Source organism: Myotis brandtii, unplaced genomic scaffold (genome assembly GCF_000412655.1).
Source record: "Myotis brandtii unplaced genomic scaffold, ASM41265v1 scaffold17, whole genome shotgun sequence".
Taxonomy (NCBI): Eukaryota; Metazoa; Chordata; class Mammalia; order Chiroptera; family Vespertilionidae; genus Myotis; species Myotis brandtii.
The window spans coordinates 7,537,787-7,560,174 of record NW_005356259.1 but is presented as its reverse complement, the minus strand read 5'-3'; the positions used below and the strand labels follow the sequence as shown (position 1 = coordinate 7,560,174).

At 47.1% G+C, this 22,388-nt stretch overlaps 1 protein-coding gene across 1 annotated transcript in view; it reads left to right on the top strand.

The window, feature by feature from the left end:
- Positions 1 to 22,388, top strand: part of WIPF3 (WAS/WASL interacting protein family, member 3) — a 57,877-nt gene that overhangs the window by 24,369 nt on the left and 11,120 nt on the right. The window contains exons 3-5 of the mRNA XM_005863000.2: positions 12,993 to 13,125; positions 15,103 to 15,234; positions 22,253 to 22,382. Of these exons, the coding sequence (XP_005863062.1) occupies positions 12,993 to 13,125; positions 15,103 to 15,234; positions 22,253 to 22,382 (395 nt within the window). The remainder of the gene's footprint in view (positions 1 to 12,992; positions 13,126 to 15,102; positions 15,235 to 22,252; positions 22,383 to 22,388) is intronic.

The window sequence follows — 22,388 nt, the reverse complement described above, 5'->3', positions numbered from 1 at the left end:
CAACTTGTTACTGAGTTTAAGCACCTTACAGTCTGGAAAACCTGTTACTGAGTTTAAGCACCTTACAGTATGGGTGACTTGTTACTGAGTTTAAGCACCTTACAGTCTGGGTGACCTGTTACTGCCTGTCTTCGCTGCGCATGAAGATGACTCCCTCAGGAGGAAGCTCGTGCTGGCCTCGCCCTTCACAGAATGTCCTCGTGGGGAGCTGCTCAGGAAATTCCCACTCAATGAATGAGAGCCCAGGCCCCCTGGGGTTCATCAGTGACACTGGGAGCTCAGGTTACACAGCCAAGCCGCCTGCTGGTGGTGACATCAGCAGAGAAAGAATGTGAAATGTGGCCCGTGGTGCACTCCTTCCAGAATGTCCTCTGTATTTATGGGACCCTATTCTGAGGCCCTCAAAAGGAGTGTCAGCTGTGGCTCAGCTCTTTAATCCTCAGAGAGATGCAGTTGGAAATGAAAATGGAGTGTGACATTCTCATGTGCAGTATTAACGTCTACCAGTGATTATGGGTATTAACGCTGTGTGGCAACAGGTGGACTGCTTTTAACATCTGTTTGACCTTGACACACTGTTAAAGTGGGTCAGGGTCAACTTGGGTGTCCTGTTTTGCATATGAGGAACTCAGCCGCACTGAGGCGTGCAGAGGGCCTGAGGCAGAACTGACCTAAGCCAGGTTCTTGTTCACAACCAGCAAGTTCTTTTAGGTAAACGTCAGAGGTTCCCAGGAGTGGGAGGCGGATTATGGCCACCAAGTCTCAGACCCAACATGTTATATGAGCTGAATTGTGTCCTCCCCTGAAATTCATACATTGAAGTCCTAATCCCCAGGACCTCTGGATATGGCTGATGGGGTCTTTACGAAGGAGAGAGGTTAAATGAGGTTATCAGGGCGGGCCCTGGTCCAATATGACTGGTGTGTCTTTATGAGAAGATGAGCTCAGGACACAGACACACAGAGAGGTGACCATGTGACGACAGGGAGGAGATGGTCACCTGTGAGCCCAGGAGAGAGGCCTCAGAGGAAAACCAACCCTGCAGCCACCTTGATCTTGAACTTCCAGCCTCTAGGACTGTAAGAAAATAAATTTCTCTTGTTTAAGCCGCTCAGGCTGTGACACTTTGTTAGGCTGGTGAAGAAGCCGCGCACCAGCTCCGTCAGCTCGGTGCCGCCCAGCTCTGTCCTCTGCTGTCCCACCACCCCTGGGGGAAGGTCCCTGGGGAAAGGGAGTTCCAGGGTCAGCTGTCTCCAGACAGAACCTGCATCTTGTACCTTCTTCACTCCCCTGCTGTGCATGCATCCTCTCCTCAGGTTTCTTCTGCGCTTTTCTTGTTTTATCCTTACTCGTTCTGTCTTGTCTCACTTTGTCTACTGTTTAGAAAAACACAGAAGCTCTGGTTAGAAGCGGCCTTTTGCCTCTCAGACCCTGTGAAGGCCTCCAAGGCCTTTGCTTCTGACGCCATAAACTGCTGAGTGTGCTGCAGGGGTGATGCATCCCAGAATCAATGGGCAGATAGCTTCTATTTCTAGACGCTCATAGGGAGAGTCGTGTCTATTCCTTGCAACCTTAGGTCGCTTTAGCATCCATTACGGGCGGTCTGTCAACCATCACAGAGCAAATGGCTCTGCTCACCTGCCAGGTAGTGGCTGCCGACTCCCTTCTCAGTGCCTCTCTGTTCCTCAGGGATTCTTGCTGGAATGATGGCCCTCCAGTATGGCTGGTGTGGATGGGTAAACGGGTAAGCTCAGGGGGTCCTCGTGTAAACTACGGAATACTGTAAAGCTTGTAACGGTACCAGAGAAACCACAAGAAGTGGAAGTTCACTTTTTTACAAATCCTCGTACTCCTTCCCTTTTTCTCGTCTCCTTTACTTTCTCTCATGCTCTCTTTTCTTTGTTACTTTATCTCTGTTGCCAGAGTTAGCAGATGAAAATGCAAGACGCCCAGTTAAACTTGAATTTCAGTTAAACAACTAAATGAATTGAACAATGAAACCAGATCGTTGTTTTAGTATAAGTGCAAACATGGACATAATTATACTAAAAATGTGTGTTGTTTATCTAAAGTTCAAATTTAACTGGGCATCTGTATTTTATGTGGCAGCCCTGTCTCTCAATATGCCCTCTTTTGTGTGTTTCTCCCCTATGATCTATGTGTGCATTAGGTAGATATAGTTATAGATATAGATGATATAGATGTAGATGTAGATATAAATATAGATATAGATGTAGGTATAGATAGATATAGATATAGATATAGATGATATAGATATAGATGTAGGTATAGATAGATAGAGATAGAGATAGAGATAGAGATAGAGATAGAGATAGAGATGTAGATATCTCCCTCACAGGCTTTACTTATCTGTCTTTCCCCCTGTATACCCACCACACACACTCCTCACCTTCATTTGTATGTATGGGGTGATCATACATATTTCTCTTTTCCCCTTTGTTCATTCTTCCACATCCCTACCTGATTATATATCTTCCTTATCTATCTTTAGAAACTACAGTTTTTCCCTCGCTAAATATTGGTCCTACTTAAAATAACTTTGTTTCCTTCTTCCTTTAAAATGTTGAGAAGTAAAGCACTTGAGCATTAGTTCTCTTTAAAAGCCAGTAAAGGGGTCATTCTTAGCCTAGTTATTTTGATTTGAGTTTTGTTATTTTTATTTACATTTATCCTGCCTTGCTGGATCACTGGCTCTTACTGTGAAATGGGCTTATCCCCTTGGACAGAAGGTTGATGGGGTCAGATACGTGTCATGTAAGCACCTTGTGGGCACTGTAAGAAGCTTGAGGAATAATGCTTTTCTCTAACTTTCATCCCATTTTATTTTCCAAATCTTGAGTTCTACCTGTTAATAGGCATAAATTACTCTAACGTCTATTTTGGGGTTGTTGGAGGGTTTGTTATTGTTGTGTGTTTTTTATTTGTTTGTTTTTGTTTTTGCATATCATGATGCTAGGCTGTAATCCCAAATGAGTGAAGCCCATTGGTCTCTTCTCTCAGATAAGACACATGAAAAGATAAGAATACAAAGTGATTTGTATTCATTGCAGCCAAGAACAAGGAGAGTGGGTTGGGCCAGAACTGCGTGATAAGGGACTTCAGTCCTGGGTCAGGTGAAAACTGCTGCCTTCCTCGGGAGTGGGCAGGCGACAGAGGGGAGGCACCCAGGGCCCCTCCGGGCACTTACATCCTCATTCTGCACCCAAGATGCCGCCCTCACCGCCCCCGGGCCCTGGCCTGTGACATAGTGCAGTTAAGCTTTGCTCCCTGGTAACCCAGCATTTCAGAAGCTAGACCCAGTTGTTTTTCTTTCAAAAAGAACCATGGCACCATTTCTCCCAATTATTTGAGAAAAACATATAAATAAGTGAACTTTTTAAAATTACTATGCTCCCCCTCATTCTACCAGAAGTTGACACAGCCATTGTTTAGAACTCTGCTTCCACAACTTTTCCGCAGAACTTTGCGTCTGCAGATTTGTTTGTTCATCTAATGTGTTTGTTAACAAAACAGATCAAAAGCTCTGTAGAGGCACCACCACCAATTCAGTGATGAAATCCACTGTCCAGGCCCAGCTCTGGGACCAGCCGTGGGCCGTTGGTGTGACCTGGGACTTCCACTCTCCCTCGACCCCACACCTTGACTTCAGTTACTAGACTGCTTTCATATTTCTATTTTCTTTAAAATACTTCCATGTAAACACTAGAATGTATCTCTGTGTGGGCATATGATATGATTTTTTAAAAATAGGCTTTATTTTTTAAAGCAGTTATGGGTTCGCAGCAAATTGAACAAAAAGTAGTTTCCTTAGTCCTCCGGCCTCCACACACGCACAGCCTCCCCCACTACGAGCATCAGATGTTTCATGAAGACTTACACCTTCTGTTTTGTTAAAGATTCAGCATCTTCAAAACCATTCCTTTGATGGCATTGTTACTTAAAATGAACAGAACAAGTACCACAGATCAGTGGAATTTTTAAATGTGATTTTAAAAAAATGTTGATGCATTAACTTTTATAGCATCTTACTATAAGGTAGTCATATTTTCCTATAAAGTAGTCATATTTTCTGCCAGCACCAGTCCTGTCAGTTCTTAAAATGGAATTAAATGAACTAAAGATTGGAGTAGCAGCTGGCCTGTCAAAAGCTGTTGATGTTGTAGATTCTCTTCTGTCCCTTAACGAGTCTCGTGACTTCCAGACGCTCCATCGTCGGAGCAGTCTTCAGCCTGGAAGGGCATGGCTGTCATCATGTTGCCGGGAGCCTGGTGGTCCTTCAGTGGCCTGTCCCTGAGCCGGCTGGAGGCCCTTCCTCTGCAGGGCTGACTTCTCTGAGATGCCAAGGAGGCAGGGATCCATCGATGCAGAGGAAGGACACTGGGTGGGGATATATCTCAGTCTTCAGAAGCATTGGCTGCATCAGCCTACACCACTGACTCCATACAGCCTCAACCAGCAGGCCTCATTTTAGGAGGTCTCAGACAAAAATACAGTTGAGGGAAATGAACTAAAAATAGCCCCCCTCTTCATTCTATTACAATTCACTTCCTCTGATGATAGGCCTGCCCCGTTTAAGCTTAGTTCTCTCCCTGTCATAATTGTCACCAAGCCATGTGGATGGTTACTCATAACAAGGAAAGCCTGCATTTCATGTTGATTCATTGCAGCTGTCTCGACCTTCAGTTTATTTCTGCTCTCCTCTAGAATTGCAGGCATTCAGTTCAACAGACGCTGCTGTATTTTTAAGGGAGGCTTTGAGGGGGGCCCATTTTATTAAAAATACACAGGAATGTCATTAATAAGAGTCTGTTGTATGAGTCACACTTTGGGTGCTCCAGTGGGCCCCTTCCGTGATTCTCATGACAAAAATATTTTTAATTCCCACTGTCTTTTCACATTAAAGAACTTACTTTATGTTAGTGATTTTTTTGGCATATTTGTTTTATCTAAGACAGTGTTTATTGCATATCAGTGAAAAGTGAATATAAAAAGTGGTGGAGAAACTAGGAAGGTGGTAGGAATTAGAGATACATTCTGGAAGTAAAGTTCATAGTAGGTCAATTTGAGGACTTATACAATGCCAAGCGTATGATCTAGGGCAGCGGTCGCCAACCTTTCCGACCTCACGGACCACCAGCGGTCCGCGGACTACCGGTTGGCGACCGCTGATCTAGGGAGTTCTTGATTTTGAGCCTGGTTGACTAGAAGGATATTGCTGACATCCATACCACAAGAGGAGTAACAGGTGTCTCTGTGTGTGTGTGTCTGTCTGTCTGTCTTTGGTGGGTGCTATGGGGGAGATAGCGAGTTTGTTTGGGGTGTGTTGAGTTTAACGTGCTGGTGGGACCCTTACGTGGAGATGTCCAGCAGCCAGTTGGAAGCCTAAGTCTAGGGCTGCAAACTCAGCTCCTTCCGCAGTGACCTATCTATGCTGCACAAATGCCAGCAGGTCCAAAGATAGACGGAGCAGATTCCAGGTCTTTCTGCTCTGCTGGCACATCTCGGAGTCTTACGCAGCAAGTAATATGCGGAAGTGTCTGGTTTCCCCCTGCCCTGTCCCACCCATAGCAGAGGCACAGTGAATATTTGTCATTGAATGATGAGAGCATTAGCCTCAATTAGGCAGCGCTAGAAGGATTAGAAGGAGAACATATGCTTTTCCTGAAAATCATAGCATGGAAATAATTTTCTATATTTACTTCTATTTGATGGAGGTCCAAGAGTAATGACAGAGTTATAGCGCAATATGCTGAGCAGCCAAGTCGGTAACCGAGGGGCCCAACCCAGAGAGGTTTGGAAGCGGGTTCTGGGATGAGTGGCATCAGACCCAGCAGTGAGACCCTTTCGGTGCTGTCCTTGGGCTAAGCTGTGGGCCATTGCTTCTCTAGGATCCAATCCAAGTCCGGACCCACAGGATTCTGTTGCATTCTCCATACAGAGGACCTAGAACCATGACTGTGGGAAGAAAAAGTCTAGATCCATCTACATTATTATCCACAATAGGTACACTCCTTTGGAAATATCTTCAACTTTCTAGAAATTTTGGAATTCCCCGCCCCCTCTTGGCTATTTTTGTTGCCTTTGTCTCCTTTCATATTTGAGCATTGTCCACAACTCTTACCTCTTTCTGTCAACCAAGGCAGGCCACGTGCTGAAAGCCCTCATTCCTCCCGCAGCCAGTGGGGAGGTGTGAAAGGGGATAGGGGCTGACACTTGGAAAGAAAGAGGTGGACCAGCAGGTTGGCCCAGGGAGGTTCTATGTTACCTGACCAGGGAGGTTTAAGTACCGGCTATTTACAGTTGGGGGTATCGGCCTCACAGCGTAGGGTTACTCTGTGCAGTTTCCATTCTAAGGGCTCGCAGTGCTCCCCTTGCCAAGACGGCTGCTGGCTCACGTTTAATGCACGAATCAGACTCCACCATGCAGCCTTGGCCCTCCTTTCCGGCCTGGCAAAGGCCCAGCTCCTTGGGCCCCAGCCTTCCTAGAAGCATCCATCTCTCTCTCTCTCTCTCTCTCTCTCTCTCTCTCTCTCTCTCTCCCCGCCCTTCCTTTTTCTTCTGGTGCCCTCCCTGCCCCCTCCTTTCCTGCTCTGCCTGTCACACTCTTTGTGAGGCAATATCTACCGTGGTCCCAGCCAGAGGGCAGTTGGACCGCTTCCTTCCCCCAGCTGCAGGCTTGCCATGTATTTCCTGGGTGTTTCACCTTCACCAGTTTCCTAGGTGGTGTTATTTCTAAGAGGCTGTACAGCCGGCATGGTGATTATGACGCGTCTGGCTCACGTCTCAGCTCTCTACTTACTAGCAGTAGATAGACAGCCTGCTTTTCTCTGTGCCCCATCTGTAAACCGGACCTAATACTCACAACTGGTACCTACATCAAGGGGCTGTCCAAGTGCCCTTTCAATGAGTTAACGCATATAAAATACTTGGAACAGAGCCTGGCACACACAGATGTCTTCTCATTGCTCTGTTATTGCTGTTGTCATTGTCACCCTTTGCATGGTGCAGCCTCCTTACCCAGACTCCAGAACCACCTGCGTGTCATAGGAAAGAGAAGGAGCCAGTGAACATGGTTATTTCAAATGGAGGAGGGAAAGGAGTCAAGGTTTCAAGCTTAGAATGAAAACAGTCCTGCTGAGGTCATGAGCTGAACTTGATAGAGCTTACAAATGAATCTGCTGGGAGGGTTGGGGTGGGCCAACATGTTTCTTTTTGGTAGTACTTTTTGTCTAAGAGAATAAAAGCTAGGAAACCTCCACCAGATTTGAGGTGCTGTTCAAACCTTGTGTTACGTACTAGCAGTTCCCAGCCTACTGGCCAGGCCCTTGCCCTTGACTCCCTTGCTGACCTTTTTTGTTGTTGTTGCTTACAAGGCTGTTCTTTCCAGATCCAATGTAGGTTTTAACATTAGGTTTTCTCGTAATTTCATTTTAGTCTTATAAGCCTAGGAGTAGTGGCATCATCAGAAGAGAGAGAAAGGTGCTGAACTGCATTCTCATTTCTCGGGACAGTGACCAGAGGATAAAAAGTGTGAGGGCGTGTGAAGAATCGGGGTGTGGCAGAGCCTTAAGGCAGCAGCTTCTCTCTGAGTTCTGTCCGAGCAGACAGATGGCAGGGACCCAGGGGCGAGGGTGTCTGTGGAGTTAATTTCCACAAAATATTGATAGACTGTTCACGTGGGTTTGTTGTGTTTTTTTTTTTTTTTTTTTAAAAAAAAAAGCAAGACATGCTGATACTAAAAGGGGTATGGCTTCGTTTTTGCATTTTCGCATGCTAGGAATTTCCACTCAAAAAGAAGGGAAACACCAGTATATAAAGCTAGAATACCTGGCCAGATCTGAATAGTGCAGTAGAAAATGACAAGGCGCTTGGGGATCATACAAGGAAAAGATTAGGTTGAAGAAGTTAAAAGGACAAAAGGATTTTGTAAAGTAAACTCTGTTTGATGTGAAGCTTAAAAAGAGAAGTAGATGCCTTGGCAGGTATGGTGAGGCCAGGGTGGGGGGCCGGGACGGGGGTAGGAGTGGTCATAGAAGGGGCAAACACACGCACCGGCTTGCGAGTGGGAAAGAAACTCGTGAAGAATCCACAGCAGCTTAAACTCTGCGAGAAATATATAATGAGGTGGAAGGACTGCTTGGGGCAGGATGGCTGAGTCCGTGACGTGGTGGAGAGTGGAGAATCAGACAGCCGGTGCTCTCAGTACAGCCGCCAGGGCAGCCTCCAAGTTATTAGGACCCCTTGTGGGACCAGCTCAGAGGCTCAGGTCCAGGAAATAAATAATGAGGAGTACACGTATACATACATGTATGAGGCAGCTCTCTGGTCTAGGTAACAGTCCGTTGCTCAATAAAGCAGACTTTAAAGAAGGTTAGCGGGTCCATCCTTTTTGCGCACAGATTTTAAGTGTATATTTGCATTTCTGAAAATGAGACAGAGAACTACTCGACTGCAATATGCCTCATTCTGGAACGACCTGACTTATACACATTTGGGTTGCAGGGAACATTGTGTCAGGCCTGGCTGGGGAGAGTCAGTTGTCTGAAAATATTCACTGGAGTCCAGGCTCTCTGTGTTCGCCTGCGGGCCATGCGGGCTGTCCCTGGGGTTCACATGTGCTCATGAGATGCAGGTACCCTGGCTGCCGACACATGCCTGGTCTGCCCCCAAGTTTGGAGGAGGCAGGAGGAGGCTGAGGTCTGGGGTCATGAGCAGGCTGTGTGCCTGGAAACCTAAGGACCAATTTTAGGTGTGACAGCCACATGGAGAAAGTATCTTTAGAGGCTGCAAGGCTGAAATTGTAGGAAAATGATAGGCTTTAGATCATCCTGAGACAAACAGCCTGCTAGGTGTGGGTCAACCGGCTAGATTTTTATTAGTATTTTGCACAGAAAGCAGTATTCAAATCAGGTGCGGTCATGGCCTTTGGTGGCCGGGTGACAAATAGCAGGAAGACTGGGCATTTCAACGTTGTGATCTGGGCTGAACTGCCATCCTTCCTCCCCCCAAACTACACTGAAACCTGATGGAGTCATTTGTTGGAAAGACAAATGGATATGCAAAAACTTTTATGATTTATCGCCCTTGGTTGTTGAGTCCTGCCCCTCATTTTTGTATTTCTAATCTTATTGGTTCGCTTCAGTTTTTCAGCCTTAGCAACCCTAGCAGTGGGCTAATTTGCATTACTATTCTGCTGCTCTGCATCTTTTTAGGATCAGGGCTATTCCATTGGAACTTGCTGTAGCAGAACGGAGTCCACGAAAGCCTTGTGTGGAACCCCCCAAATTGTCACACCCCATGACAACACTAACACAGAGGAACCAGAGGAGACTTTGGAGTGATGCTTTGGTTTCTCATTTTGGAGGGAAGAGGGAAGGGAGCAGGTGGGTTTGGTGGACCGATTTGCCTTGGGAAAAGTGTCCTGGAATGGCTTTCTCTCCCTTGATTATATTTTTAGTAAAGTTGCCAAAAATCGGGATTTGCATAGAATAAAAGCCCGGGGTTTATTTGGAAATCTTCTCTTTCCTGTTTCTGTATCCTGTAACCACAGTTACAAGACTTCTTAGGATTGTAGATTTTTAAGAAGCAAATTTTGATTTAATTGTTAGTAACTATTGCAGATGACAGGAACCACTGTCTCTATGTGTTTTAATTTTCCACGTTCAAATGAATAAGCCCTTAGCTGCCCTTTTGTTCAGCCTGCATGTGCACGATCACCTTAGCCCTGAAGTTACTCATTCTTTCCCACCTCCCAGGAGAGGATTGGAGGACACGTAGTCATACCAGGGGAGGAGGGCCCTCTAGTGGAAAACCACCAGGGCCCACGGTGAGCAGGAAAGCAAGCTGAGCAGTCACAGAGGCTTGTTAATTTAGTCCCTCGAGTTGGACTGCGTCACGCAAACATGACATGCCTTGCCATGTCCTCCCACTGATTTGAAACCTGTCATGTGGACTCATCAAGAACATCTTGAGACCTGTGCTAAGTCGGGAATCTGTTCAAAAGCATAACCCTAAGGACATACAACATTGTTCACAGCCCTCCCCTGAAAAGCCTGGGGTGGGCAAGGTAGGGGGTGGGGGGTGAGGGGATGAATTTTGATAATATACTTAAAAATCAAGTCTAAACTAGTCAAGATGACCCCCTGTAGGTCACTAGGGCCAAGGTGTGCTCATCTCTAGTTCTTTAAGCAGAAGAACGGCCCTTTCTCACTCTACCTTCCTCGGGGCCAACACCTGAGCCGGGTCATGACTGTCATTATAATTCACGGTGCTGGTCGCCTTGCAACTAGGAAGAAAGTGGCAAAGGACGTTCTCCCCGACCCCTGACCGTAACACACATCTGCGATTACAAGGCCAGGTTCTTACGAAAATGTTCCTTCCCTCTTGTCTAGGGTCGTGATACTTCTGTTGATCCTTTCTTCCTGTCACTAATGATTTATGAACAATATTTAAAAATAAAATTTAAAAATCTCAAAACATTGTAGTTTAAAATAACATATTGATGTTAATGTTTTATATGTGTGGGGGTTTTAAGCATGCTGTGTGGGAAATCCCCTGTGTGCATGTGTGTGCTTACATGCATTCCCAGAAACGATGTAGCAGTAGGGTTGGGGTCCCTTGCTCAGAGCTCTACTGTTGACCGTGAGCCCCTCTCAAGGATTCAAAATGCATGTCTGCAGGCAATGAGAACCGACTCCGAGCTTGTGTCTTTCCGATTCAGCTTAGGAAAATGCTGATTCGGCACATTTTAGCTAAAACCACAGTTGTCTTTGTTTCTAGTCTGTGACACTGAGGAGTCTCTGACTGTCTAGTAAGCAAACCTGGTTTGTCCTCTTATGAACAACAACAACAACAACAACAAAACAAAAAGGCCGCAAGGATTCGTGAGTCTTATCTATATTTCAAGAACCTTCTAAGGGCTCATATCTTCCTTGCAGCCTGCTCAGCTCATCCTGGCAAATATGGCCATTTCTAAATTCTCAGGGGCCTTCCTCTCTGTGAGACTCACATGGGTGCTCGGCCATATGCTGCATGATGTAGTGGCCTAACTCCTTGCATGTATGTCCTAACTCCCTGTACATGTGTATCATAATCCTAGGTCAGTGGTTCTCAACCTTCCTAATGCCACGACCCTTTAATACAGTTTCTCATGTTGTGGTGACCCCCAACCATAAAATTATTTTTGTTGCTACTTCATAACTGTAATTTTGCTACTGTTATGAATCGTAATGTAAATATCTGATATGCAGGATGTATTTTCATTGTTACAAATTGAACATAATTAAAGCATAGTGATTAATCACAAAAACAATATGTAATTATATATGTGTTTTCCGATGGTCTTAGGTGACCCCTGTGAAAGGGTCGTTCGACCCCCAAAGGGGTCGCGACCCACAGGTTGAGAACCGCTGTCCTAGGTCTAGTTCATTCATTCACTCATCATTCACTACTCATTCATTCACCCAGTAAACAGTGATTGAGCTTCTCTGGGCCCACGTCCTGTTCTACTCTCTGGAGGCATATTGATGAACAGAAATGAACAGGATCTTTTTCCTGATAAGAGAGAAATGTGGGATGGTGAACCTTGAACTCATGAGCACAAATGGAAATTTCCACACTGAAAATGGAAATAAAAATGTATCCTCCGTGATAAAAATTGCAGAGGAAAAAGCATATGGTACCCTGAGCGAGAACACTGGGTAGACTTATTTAGACTGGGGGTCAGAAAAAACCTCTGGGTGGTGCTGTTTAAGGGGAAAACTGAAGACACGTGTATTTCATGCTTTGAGAAATGGTTTACCAGCTCTCGGGTTATGTGGTACAAACCCTCCAACTTTGGAGGATCCTCCTGGCTGTGTCTTCCAATGCAGCCCTCCCCTTATTTGCCACCAACCTATGTGTGTAGTTTCTGGTGCCCGCTGGTTCTGATAGCCCATGGAGACCCCTGCCGTGTCAGCTTGAGCTGCAATGGAAGTGAAACCGTTGGACCTCGGGGCTACTTGCAGAGTTAGGATAAAGGTTATTCTCACAAATATATTTATGAAGCAAGTGAGCAGTCAGTGAGACACTTATCCCAATGATGGCACATGCCCTGGATGGCAAGTACAAAGCACATGGCCTTGGGGATTTAGCAGATCTGGGTGTGAGCCCAGCCCTGTGGCCTTGAGCAGACAAGTTCATCGTCTCAGTTTTCTCATCTGTAAAATGAAGGCACGCTCACTGGACACTCACGGGTTTATGAGGCTTAGAGTGACGCACCCAGGCACCGAGTAGGCAGCCCGAAACCTTCCTGAAATCCCCTGCCCTCCCTTCCTCCCCAGTGGATGACCCCTCTGGGTCCCAGTTCTCCCCTTTGCTGCGTGCTCACATGAAGGTCATCATCCTTCCCTCAAAACCAGCTCCTCAAGGCCGAACCTGCTTCCATTGTGAGACATGATGGGCCACCCACAGCAGGGAGCATGAGTACCAGGGGACTGCGCGCTACTTAGTGCCACTCAGGAGAATAGCCCAGGGCACAGCAGGGCCACAGGACCAACTCCATCATCAAGCTGGGGTCAGCAAGGGCGTGGTCCAGAGGGGACCTGGGATGCCGGGCAGGGTGATCACTCAGAATCCGGCAGTCTGGGTCAGGAGCACCCGGACTGAATGAAACCCAGGCCTGCATGTGGCCTTAACTATGAGGAGGAAGAGGGTCTGTGACTTAGGCTTCCTTGAGACGTACAGGAGTGTGAGCATAAGGAAGAGTCCATTCTAGGTCCCCAGGGAGAGGGGTGTGAGCAGCAGGAGCTAAGTGTCCACCGGGTCTTGGGCGTAAACGCCTAGAGATCAAGGTGAGATGGCCTTAGGAATGGCGCGGGCAGGGCAAGCAGGTGAGGTGGACTATGGAGGTAAACCTTACAGCAGACAGGACTTTGGGCTTCTCTGCACGTGTTCTGTGTGATTATAATCGCATCCCTCTTACTCCCTTACAGGCGAGTACAGAAGCTTCCAGCTTGAGAAAGGCCGATCCCAAAGGTCGAAGTGCACTGTTGGCTGATATCCAGCAAGGAACTCGCCTTCGGAAAGTCACGCAGATCAATGACCGCAGTGCCCCGCAAATCGAGAGTAAGTGCGCACGTGAGCCAGGACCGCCCTGAGCCGCGGGAGCATGGGAGCTCAGCCAGACACCCCCGGCTCGCTCGGGGCAGGGGCCACGTCTATTACCAGAACAGCATCGAACCCTCTCAGACCTGCTCAGTGTGCAGGCCACGCGGGCGAGAGCGTCCCTCCAGGGGTGCTGGCAGTTTGTAGGGCATCCTCGGTCATCATCACTCTTCAAGTGCTTGAAAATATCACAGTCATTATAAAATACATAGTCTATAGCATTCACCATTTTAACCATTGAAAGTGTTCAGTTCAGTGGCATTTAAACATTCACAGTGTGGTTGCAGCAATCACCTTCTTCTAATTCCAGAACATTCCATCACCCCAAAAGGAAACCCCATATCCATTAGCAGTCCCTCCCTATTCCCCTCATCCCCCAGTCCCTGGCAACCACTAAGTCTGCTTTCTGCCTCTATGGATGCTTTCATTGAGCAGCATGTTTTGAAGGTCCATCCATGTAGCAGGAACCAGCCCTTCATTCCTTTTTATTAACTAATATTTCATTTTAGGATATAACACGTTGTGTTTCTCCATTGTGAGGTAACATTTAAACTTCATTGTGTCAAAATAGTCCTCAAACTCAATGGGAGGAAACATAAAGTCTCAACATTAAAGAGTGCAAAGTTTCTGTTTTGCACAAGGAAAAAGATGTATGCAGAATTCTCTCACAGGCTCAAAGGACTGCAGCTTTCTATGTCTTCGGGTGAACAGAGCCCTGGGCTCGGGTCAGGTGACTTCTGATTCTGCTACCGGGCCAGCCAGGGAACCTCTTCAGGACTCAGTGTGCTCACCTGCAAAATGGGAGAAATAATAATACCTGCTCTTTTTTGTGTGTGTCAACATAGTGGAAGGTTGGAATAATATATGCGGAACTGTTTATCAATGCCAGGTATTATTATGTCTTCACACATTTTTCAATGGTGAGCATGATGTCAATTCTCAAAGATAGTCCTAAAAATATAATTGTATCTAGTACCTGTAATTATATATGTTAATACACAAGGATAGACAAATTAAGAAATCTTTCCAACAATTACAATAAAAATTAGTTTCTGGCGAGACCCATTAACTAACTGGTTAAGCCCAATGAACAGAGAAGTCCATTTTGTAGGAACACTCACTTCCTAATCATTGCAATGAGCAGGTAATAGATAATCCTGGTATTTAGAATAATCTGGCCATGTTCATCCACCAGTGGGCACTGTGCCTTAATTTCTCCACATTAGCACATTAGCTTTAGGTCACCATGGTTTTCTGCCAGGAATCCTTGTCTCAGCTGAATGTCTTCTCATCGTAAGTAGATGGTATCACACGCGTCCGGAAGGCTGGAAGTAGTGACGCCTCTCCTTCGGGCTCATTAGCCTTCTCTTCCGTAGACATTAAGGTGCAGGGATGGGTGCGGGGCTGGGCAGGGAGAGCTCAGGAAAGGAAAATGCTGAAGCACAAGTCAGTGCGTGGCTTCACTTCCTGCCTACAGTTCGGGGCCAGGCTCTGTGGACAGGAAGTTACAAATAAGGCCTGCATTAAATCTGCGGGTTCTCTCTGCCTAGTCCTCCCACAGCCACAGTCATGTTGAACACAGGACCAGCCCTGCACCGATGATGTTTGGGTTTTCTCATTTGAAAGGTGCCGCCGGTTCCTCCATTGGCATCTACTAACTGACAGTGGATAGGCCCCTGGGTTCGGTCACTTTTCAGAATCATCAGCTACCGATGGCTGGTCCTTTGGTAGACCCAGTGAGGGCAGCACACAGGCCCGGGCACCAGTCTGCAGGGCATCGAGGCAGAGGGTGTTTGGGAAAGATGCCGTCAGGAAGGGTAACATGGCAGGTGAGCGGATGGGAAGGCTGTCCCAGGCAGGGTCCGACCCCGGCCCGGGTGAGAATTGGCGGCTTCACTCTGCTCCCAAGTCCTCATCTATGGCCTCTTCTCTCTAAAGGTTCTAAAGGAGCCAACAAAGAAGGAGGAGGTTCTGCAAACTCTCGAGGAGGGAGCACGCCCCCAGCCCTGGGAGATCTGTTTGCTGGCGGCTTCCCTGTGTTGCGACCGGCAGGCCAGCGGGATGCAGCAGGTAAGGAGGAATCCAGCCTGGCTCTCTTGCGACCTTCATCTCCTTCGCCTGTAGACCCACCTGGGCCACCCTTCACATGCCAGGAAGTGGCATGTCTTCAGTGAAGAGCTGTGTGGTAGGAGATCATGCATTTGGGAGCCCAAGCACCGGAAGTTTCCAAAGCACAGAATTGTGCTCGAGGGATCTTTTAAATCATCCTTCTGTTTAAATCCTCCCCTTGTAATAAATGAAGAATGACTGGCCATAGTGCACAGTGTTTAGTGATGGTGTGATCCTGGCCCAGACTGCAAAGTACAGCAGAAGGTGTAAGTCACATTAGTGTCATCACTGTGGCCTCATTGGCAATGAATGAGTCATAATGTTCTCAGCCATTGTGGCAGTTAGGTATTGCTGTGTAACAAAATGCCCTAAAACGTAGGGGCTTTTGACAACCATTTATTTAGCTTATAATGCGTGAGTTGGCAATGTAGGGTGGTCTCAGCTGGGCCCCCTCTAGTATCTAGTATCTACAGGTTGGGTAGGTGTGTCAGCTCGCCTTCTCTCTCATATCTTTGGTGCCTGACTGAGCCATATGGTCCCTCACTATGTGGCAGACTATTCGGATTTTGTTTTCATATTGGTGGCAAGGTTCCAACAGAGAGGACAGAAGTATATAAAGTCTCTTGAGCTTAGATTTGGAATTGGCATAGTATTGCTTCCTATTACATCCTCTTTTCCAAAGCAAGTCACAGGGCTGGGTAGAGACAAGGGTGGGAAAAGATACTTCATCTCTTGGTGAGAGGAGGGGTAAGATCACATTTAAAGGTTTTACAACCAGGAACGAGTGGCTAATCAAGGCCATTTTTGCAAGCAGTCTACCACAGTCATTTGTGTTTGAATGGGAGTCATGTTTTAAACAAATATTGCATTAGAACCCCTATGTTCATAGCAGCACAATTTACCATAGCTAAGATTTGGAAACAACCCAAGTGCCCATCAGCAGATGAGGGGATTAAAAAACAGTGGTACATCTACACAATGGAATACTACACCGCTATAAAAAAGAAGGAACTTTTACTATTTGCAACAGCATGATGGAACTGGAGAGCATTATGCTAAGCAAAATAAGCCAGTCGGAGAAAGATAAATATCACATGATCTCACTCATATTTGGGTTATAATGATCAACATAAATTGATGAACAGAAATAGATCCAGAGATAAATGGCCGGGGGTGGGGGAAGTGGTTTAGAGTTCAACCAAAGGACTTGTGTGCATGCATATTAGCATAACCAATGGTCACAGATACTGGGGCAGTCGGGGCTTGCCCTCTGGGGTGGGGTCAATCGGGGAAAAAGGAGACATATATAAAACTTTAGAAAATAAAAAAAGAAGAAGAAAATATATTGCATTAGAATTGGGAAAATATATATTGTGTGCAAAAAAAAAGGTGGATTTCTTTTTTTGTTTTTTTAATAAACTCAATGAATTTTAATAATCCAGGGAATATCAAGCCCCCAAAATTCCTGGTATAGAATCTTCTACCGTGTGACTTTGCTAACTTTCTTATGGGCTCCGTGGCTGTTTGACATAGGGATGCATTTGCTGCCGTCACCTATTGGTAAAGTCCAGCACAGACAAGGGCTGTAGGATGCTTTGAAATCCAACTTGAACCTTCTCAGAGGCCATTTCATTTCATCATTTTTGCTGAGGGTTTGTCAGACAAGAAAGCCCCAAGGTCCTCCTGAGACCTGGCATTCTTCTACGTCCACATTTTTTCAAACTTCCTTCACGTTGTCAATGAAATATCGTTCAGGATATAAAAATCCCACTAGTTCCTCTTCTCAGAAATAACCCCAGTCAGGTTATAACAGGGATCAGACTAAGGAAGCCAACAGTCTCCAATAGGACACACACGTCAGGTGTTTGAGCCACTCTGTGAAGTAGAACATTGGTCTCTTTAGAGGAGATGGAAATCCATGATGACTGGACTAAGAATGCTTGTAATAGGAGGGAAGTCACATGATCTCACTCATATTTGGGTTATAATGATCAACATAAATTGATGAACAGAAATAGATCCAGAGATAAATGGCCGGGGGTGGGGGAAGTGGTTTAGAGTTCAACCAAAGGACTTGTGTGCATGCATATTAGCATAACCAATGGTCACAGATACTGGGGCAGTCGGGGCTTGCCCTCTGGGGTGGGGTCAATCGGGGAAAAAGGAGACATATATAAAACTTTAGAAAATAAAAAAAGAAGAAGAAAATATATTGCATTAGAATTGGGAAAATATATATTGTGTGCAAAAAAAAAGGTGGATTTCTTTTTTTGTTTTTTTAATAAACTCAATGAATTTCATTAATCCAGGGAATATCAAGCCCCCAAAATTCCTGGTATAGAATCTTCTACCGTGTGACTTTGCTAACTTTCTTATGGGCTCCGTGGCTGTTTGACATAGGGATGCATTTGCTGCCGTCACCTATTGTTAAAGTCCAGCACAGACAAGGGCTGTAGGATGCTTTGAAATCCAACTTGAACCTTCTCAGAGGCCATTTCATTTCATAATTTTTACTGAGGGTTTGTCAGACAAGAAAGCTCCGAGGTCGTCCTGAGACCTGGCATTCTTCTGCGCCCACGTTTTTTCAAATTTCCTTCACGGTGTCAAAGAAATATAGTTTGGGATATAAAAATCCCACTAGTTTCTCTTCTCAGAAATAACCCCAGTCAGGTGATAACAGGGATCAGACTAAGGAAGCCAACAGTCTCCAATAGGACACACACGTCAGGTGTTTGAGCCACTCTGTGAAGTGGAGCATTGGTCTCTTTAGAGGAGATCGAAATCCATGATGACGTGACTAAGGATGTTTGTAACAGGAGGGAAACTCAAGGTCAGGACCAATAGGTAGATGCGTGGGCTTAGTGCCATGTCAGGGTGAGGTACCATGGCTCTTCTCTCTCATAACTCTCCCATCGGCCCCCTGTCATTCAGAGAAACCAAAGGACTTGTGTGCATGCATATTAGCATAACCAATGGTCACATACACTGGGGCAGTGGGGGCTTGTCCTCCAGGGTGGGGTCAATTGGGGAAAAAGGAGACATATGTAAAACTTTAGAAAATAAAAAAAGAAGGAAAAAATATATTGCATTAGAATTAGGAAAATATATATTGTGTGCAAAAAAAAAGTGGGTTTCTTTTTTTGTTTTTTTTAATAAACTCAATGAATTTCATTAATCCAGGGAATATCAAGCCCCCAAAATTCCTGGTATAGAATCTTCTACCGTGTGACTTTGCTAACTTTCTTATGGGCTCCGTGGCTGTTTGACATAGGGATGCATTTGCTGCCGTCACCTATTGGTAAAGTCCAGCACAGACAAGGGCTGTAGGATGCTTTGAAATCCAACTTGAACCTTCTCAGAGGCCATTTCATTTCATAATTTTTACTGAGGGTTTGTCAGACAAGAAAGCTCCGAGGTCGTCCTGAGACCTGGCATTCTTCTGCGCCCACGTTTTTTCAAATTTCCTTCACGGTGTCAAAGAAATATAGTTTGGGATATAAAAATCCCACTAGTTTCTCTTCTCAGAAATAACCCCAGTCAGGTGATAACAGGGATCAGACTAAGGAAGCCAACAGTCTCCAATAGGACACACACGTCAGGTGTTTGAGCCACTCTGTGAAGTGGAGCATTGGTCTCTTTAGAGGAGATCGAAATCCATGATGACGTGACTAAGGATGTTTGTAACAGGAGGGAAACTCAAGGTCAGGACCAATAGGTAGATGCGTGGGCTTAGTGCCATGTCAGGGTGAGGTACCATGGCTCTTCTCTCTCATAACTCTCCCATCGGCCCCCTGTCATTCAGAGAAAAGGACTTTGGCTTTTGCTGTCTCTCTTCTTGCCTACCACTCTCACTGGCTCAAGCCCTGCACTCCAGCCACACCCTGCCCTCCTTGCTGTTCTTGCGCAAACCAGGCATATTGCTGCCACAGGGCCCTTGCACTTACTGCTCCCTTGGCCTGAAACACTCCTCCTCAGGTGTCCACATGGCTCACTATCTCCTTTCCTTCAGATCTCTGCTCAGGTGGCATCTGATCAACCTACCAGTGGGGCTTCACTCATCATCCATATAAAATTAGTCCCACCCTGTCATTCTGTATCTCCTCTATCTTGACTTATTTTTCTTGTATTACTTACCACCATTGGACCTATTATCGTTTACTGGTTTATTTTGTGTCTGCTCTCTCTAAATGTATTCTCCATGAAGGCAGGAACTGTGATTTGTTCACCGCCTTAAAAATGCCTGGCACATAGTAGGTGCTCAGTAAATATTTGTTGAGTGAAATGTGTGAGTGGGCGATTTGCTGCCGTCACCTATTGGTAAAGTCCAGCACAGACAAGGGCTGTAGGATGCTTTGAAATCCAACTTGAACCTTCTCAGAGGCCATTTCATTTCATCATTTTTGCTGAGGGTTTGTCAGACAAGAAAGCCCCAAGGTCCTCCTGAGACCTGGCATTCTTCTACGTCCACATTTTTTCAAACTTCCTTCACGTTGTCAATGAAATATCGTTCAGGATATAAAAATCCCACTAGTTCCTCTTCTCAGAAATAACCCCAGTCAGGTTATAACAGGGATCAGACTAAGGAAGCCAACAGTCTCCAATAGGACACACTCAGGTGTTTACATTTGAATTTCTTTTAAAGTCGAATGTGTAATGAGACTTCCGTGCAATCCAAGGCTTTTGGGAAACATGTGCACATTGAAAGAAGATGACTGACTTCATCTTCTCTTAACCCCCGGGGCTCTGAACGCTAATTCCTCTCCTATCAGCGCAGCCTCCTGCGTGCACTCCAGCTGGCCTTCCCCGCCCGACTCATGGTCTCCTTCTGTGTTTCTGTTTGGGTTTCTAGGGCTAGCGCTTATGCTACGCTGGAAAGTCTCCTCCCTCCCTTCCCTTGGCACTCACTGCCGAGCTCTCTGCTGGCCCAGAGCCCGGCTGCTTTCGTCGCCTGCACTCACGCCATCAGCTCCTCTCTCTGCTGTCGGTCTCACCTTAAGTGCACGCTGCCAGCTCTGCGCGTGATCCCAGAGTGGGCATGAACACAAGCCGAAGGAGGGTCAGTGCCCTCCTCGCTTCTGCGGCTCATGCTGCAATAAAAATGGGCTTGCCCGTTTCTCGTTGGTCTGGCTGCGTCGTAAGCAGAGGCTCCTGCACTTTGAACTGACTCACTTTACAGGGTTTTGAATCTTGGAGACATGGTGGCCCCAGCCACTTAGAAAGTTTGGGTTGGTCATTCCGGGGCTGATTCTGTTCCTCACCTTTGTTATCCCTTCACAGTTCACCCAGCGACGGGGCATAGGGAGGCCTTGCCTTGTTTAGGGAGCTGCCTGGGCTCTGCGCCTTCCTCTCTGTGGACTAAGGAAGCAGGTTTGAGAAGTCAGAGGCAGGAATCCCTGAGCCTGGCGGCTGCCCTTGAGCTCACGTAGAATGTTGGATATCCAGGAGGTAGAAGGCCACTGGGGGCTTTCCCTCCCCTCATGTTCAGCCAAGGTGCTCAGGCAGTGCCTGGCTTAGACGCCCAGGGGATCGAGCCAGCCAGGGTGGGCACATCCAAGCAAAGGCAGCTCTTCCAGAACCACCTCAAAGGAAATCCTCAACAGGAATAATAACGCCACTGCCCCGCCTCCAGGCAGCCCTTCCACCGCCGAGACCTGTAATGAGTAGTGCTGTCCGGGTGGCTGTCACATCATAGCCAGACACCGCAGCCCTGCCCACTTAGCCTCAGCCGAGTCAGCTGGACCACACCTTGCTCTGATGGCCTGGCTTTTGGCATCCGTTACGCTGGGGTGTAGGGTGTGGCACCTGGTTGGGAAAACACACGGAGACTCAAGGACTGACAGGCTCAGAGCCACCAGCAGAGGCTGGGGTAGGAATCCGATGTGGAAACTGTGTTTCCCAGTCTGCAGCCCCGGGAGGTTGGAGGTGTGGGAGCACGCATGCTTTCAAGGGCTTTCTGCACATTTTCTTGGGGATTGTAAAACAGGAGGGTGCTGAGACTGGGAAAAAAACATTCCCCAGAATTCCTCTTAGTGAGAGCTCTGTATTTGTTGGGAAGAAATACTTTTACTGCCTCCTAAATGGAAGCATCAGTGATTACAAAACTTCTGTGCGATAAACAGAAGGACAGAGGGACAGAACTAACATGGTGACGCAAGGGTGTGCGGCGTGGCAAGGCCACTCCCGGGAGCACCCTCCTCACCTGGCTTCCGTGAAGCCCACCCAACACAGTGCTGACTGTAGGCCGTGTGTTGTTGAATCCTCCAGGGTCTGGGCTTCCTGTTGGGGTCGATGTGGTGTAGGCTCCATGGGGTGAGGAAGCCAGGAGACCAGGAGGCAGCGAGCCCCTTAGAGATGGGCACACGTCTTTGGGGAAGGGAGCTTGCCACTCCCAGAGGCCAGCAGATGGGGAGGTTCAAAGTCATTGGACCTGGATCCCCAAGGACCTGGATCTTCCCACTGGCTTTGGACTTAACCTTATATATTCAGGGAAGCAGGAAGCTTCTGCTCTTGATGCAAAATCCTTGTTCACAAATGAGTGGAGCGAGGAACACCCCGCTCACCAGGAGAGTCTGGTTGACACCGAGGACCCAAACTAGGACCTATGGGCTGATGGACCCAGTGGGCGAAAGTGACTGAGTGTGAGGTGACCTTGAGGTGAGGAGGGTGGAGGAGGTGGAGCAGTCCTGTGCCTGGGCTGGGGGGCCTGGCAGATGCGGGCCTGGTGGAGGCAGTAGGAAGGCTGGTGGCTGAGCTGGGCTCGTCTCCGAGGAGGACAGCACCGTGATGCTGGCAAGGACCCTGCGGCTGGTCAGCGGGCCTCTTGGGTGATGGCTGCTGTCCCTGAGGCCTCTCGATGGACATGCAGGGAGAATGCGATTCGCTGACATCATGCCTGAGGGCACTGGGCATTGCTGCCCACACACCTGGGGTTCCTCTTTCCTCCGTCTCTGAGCTAACTCGGAACTTATTTCACTTCCAGGTGGCAAGACAGGGCAGGCCCCTGGCTCCCGAGCGCCTTCTCCCCGGCTTCCCACCAAAACTATCAGCGGGCCGCTCAACACCCCAGCGTCTCCCAGGCTAGGCACTGCCTCGGAGGCCAGGACGGCCCCTCCTCG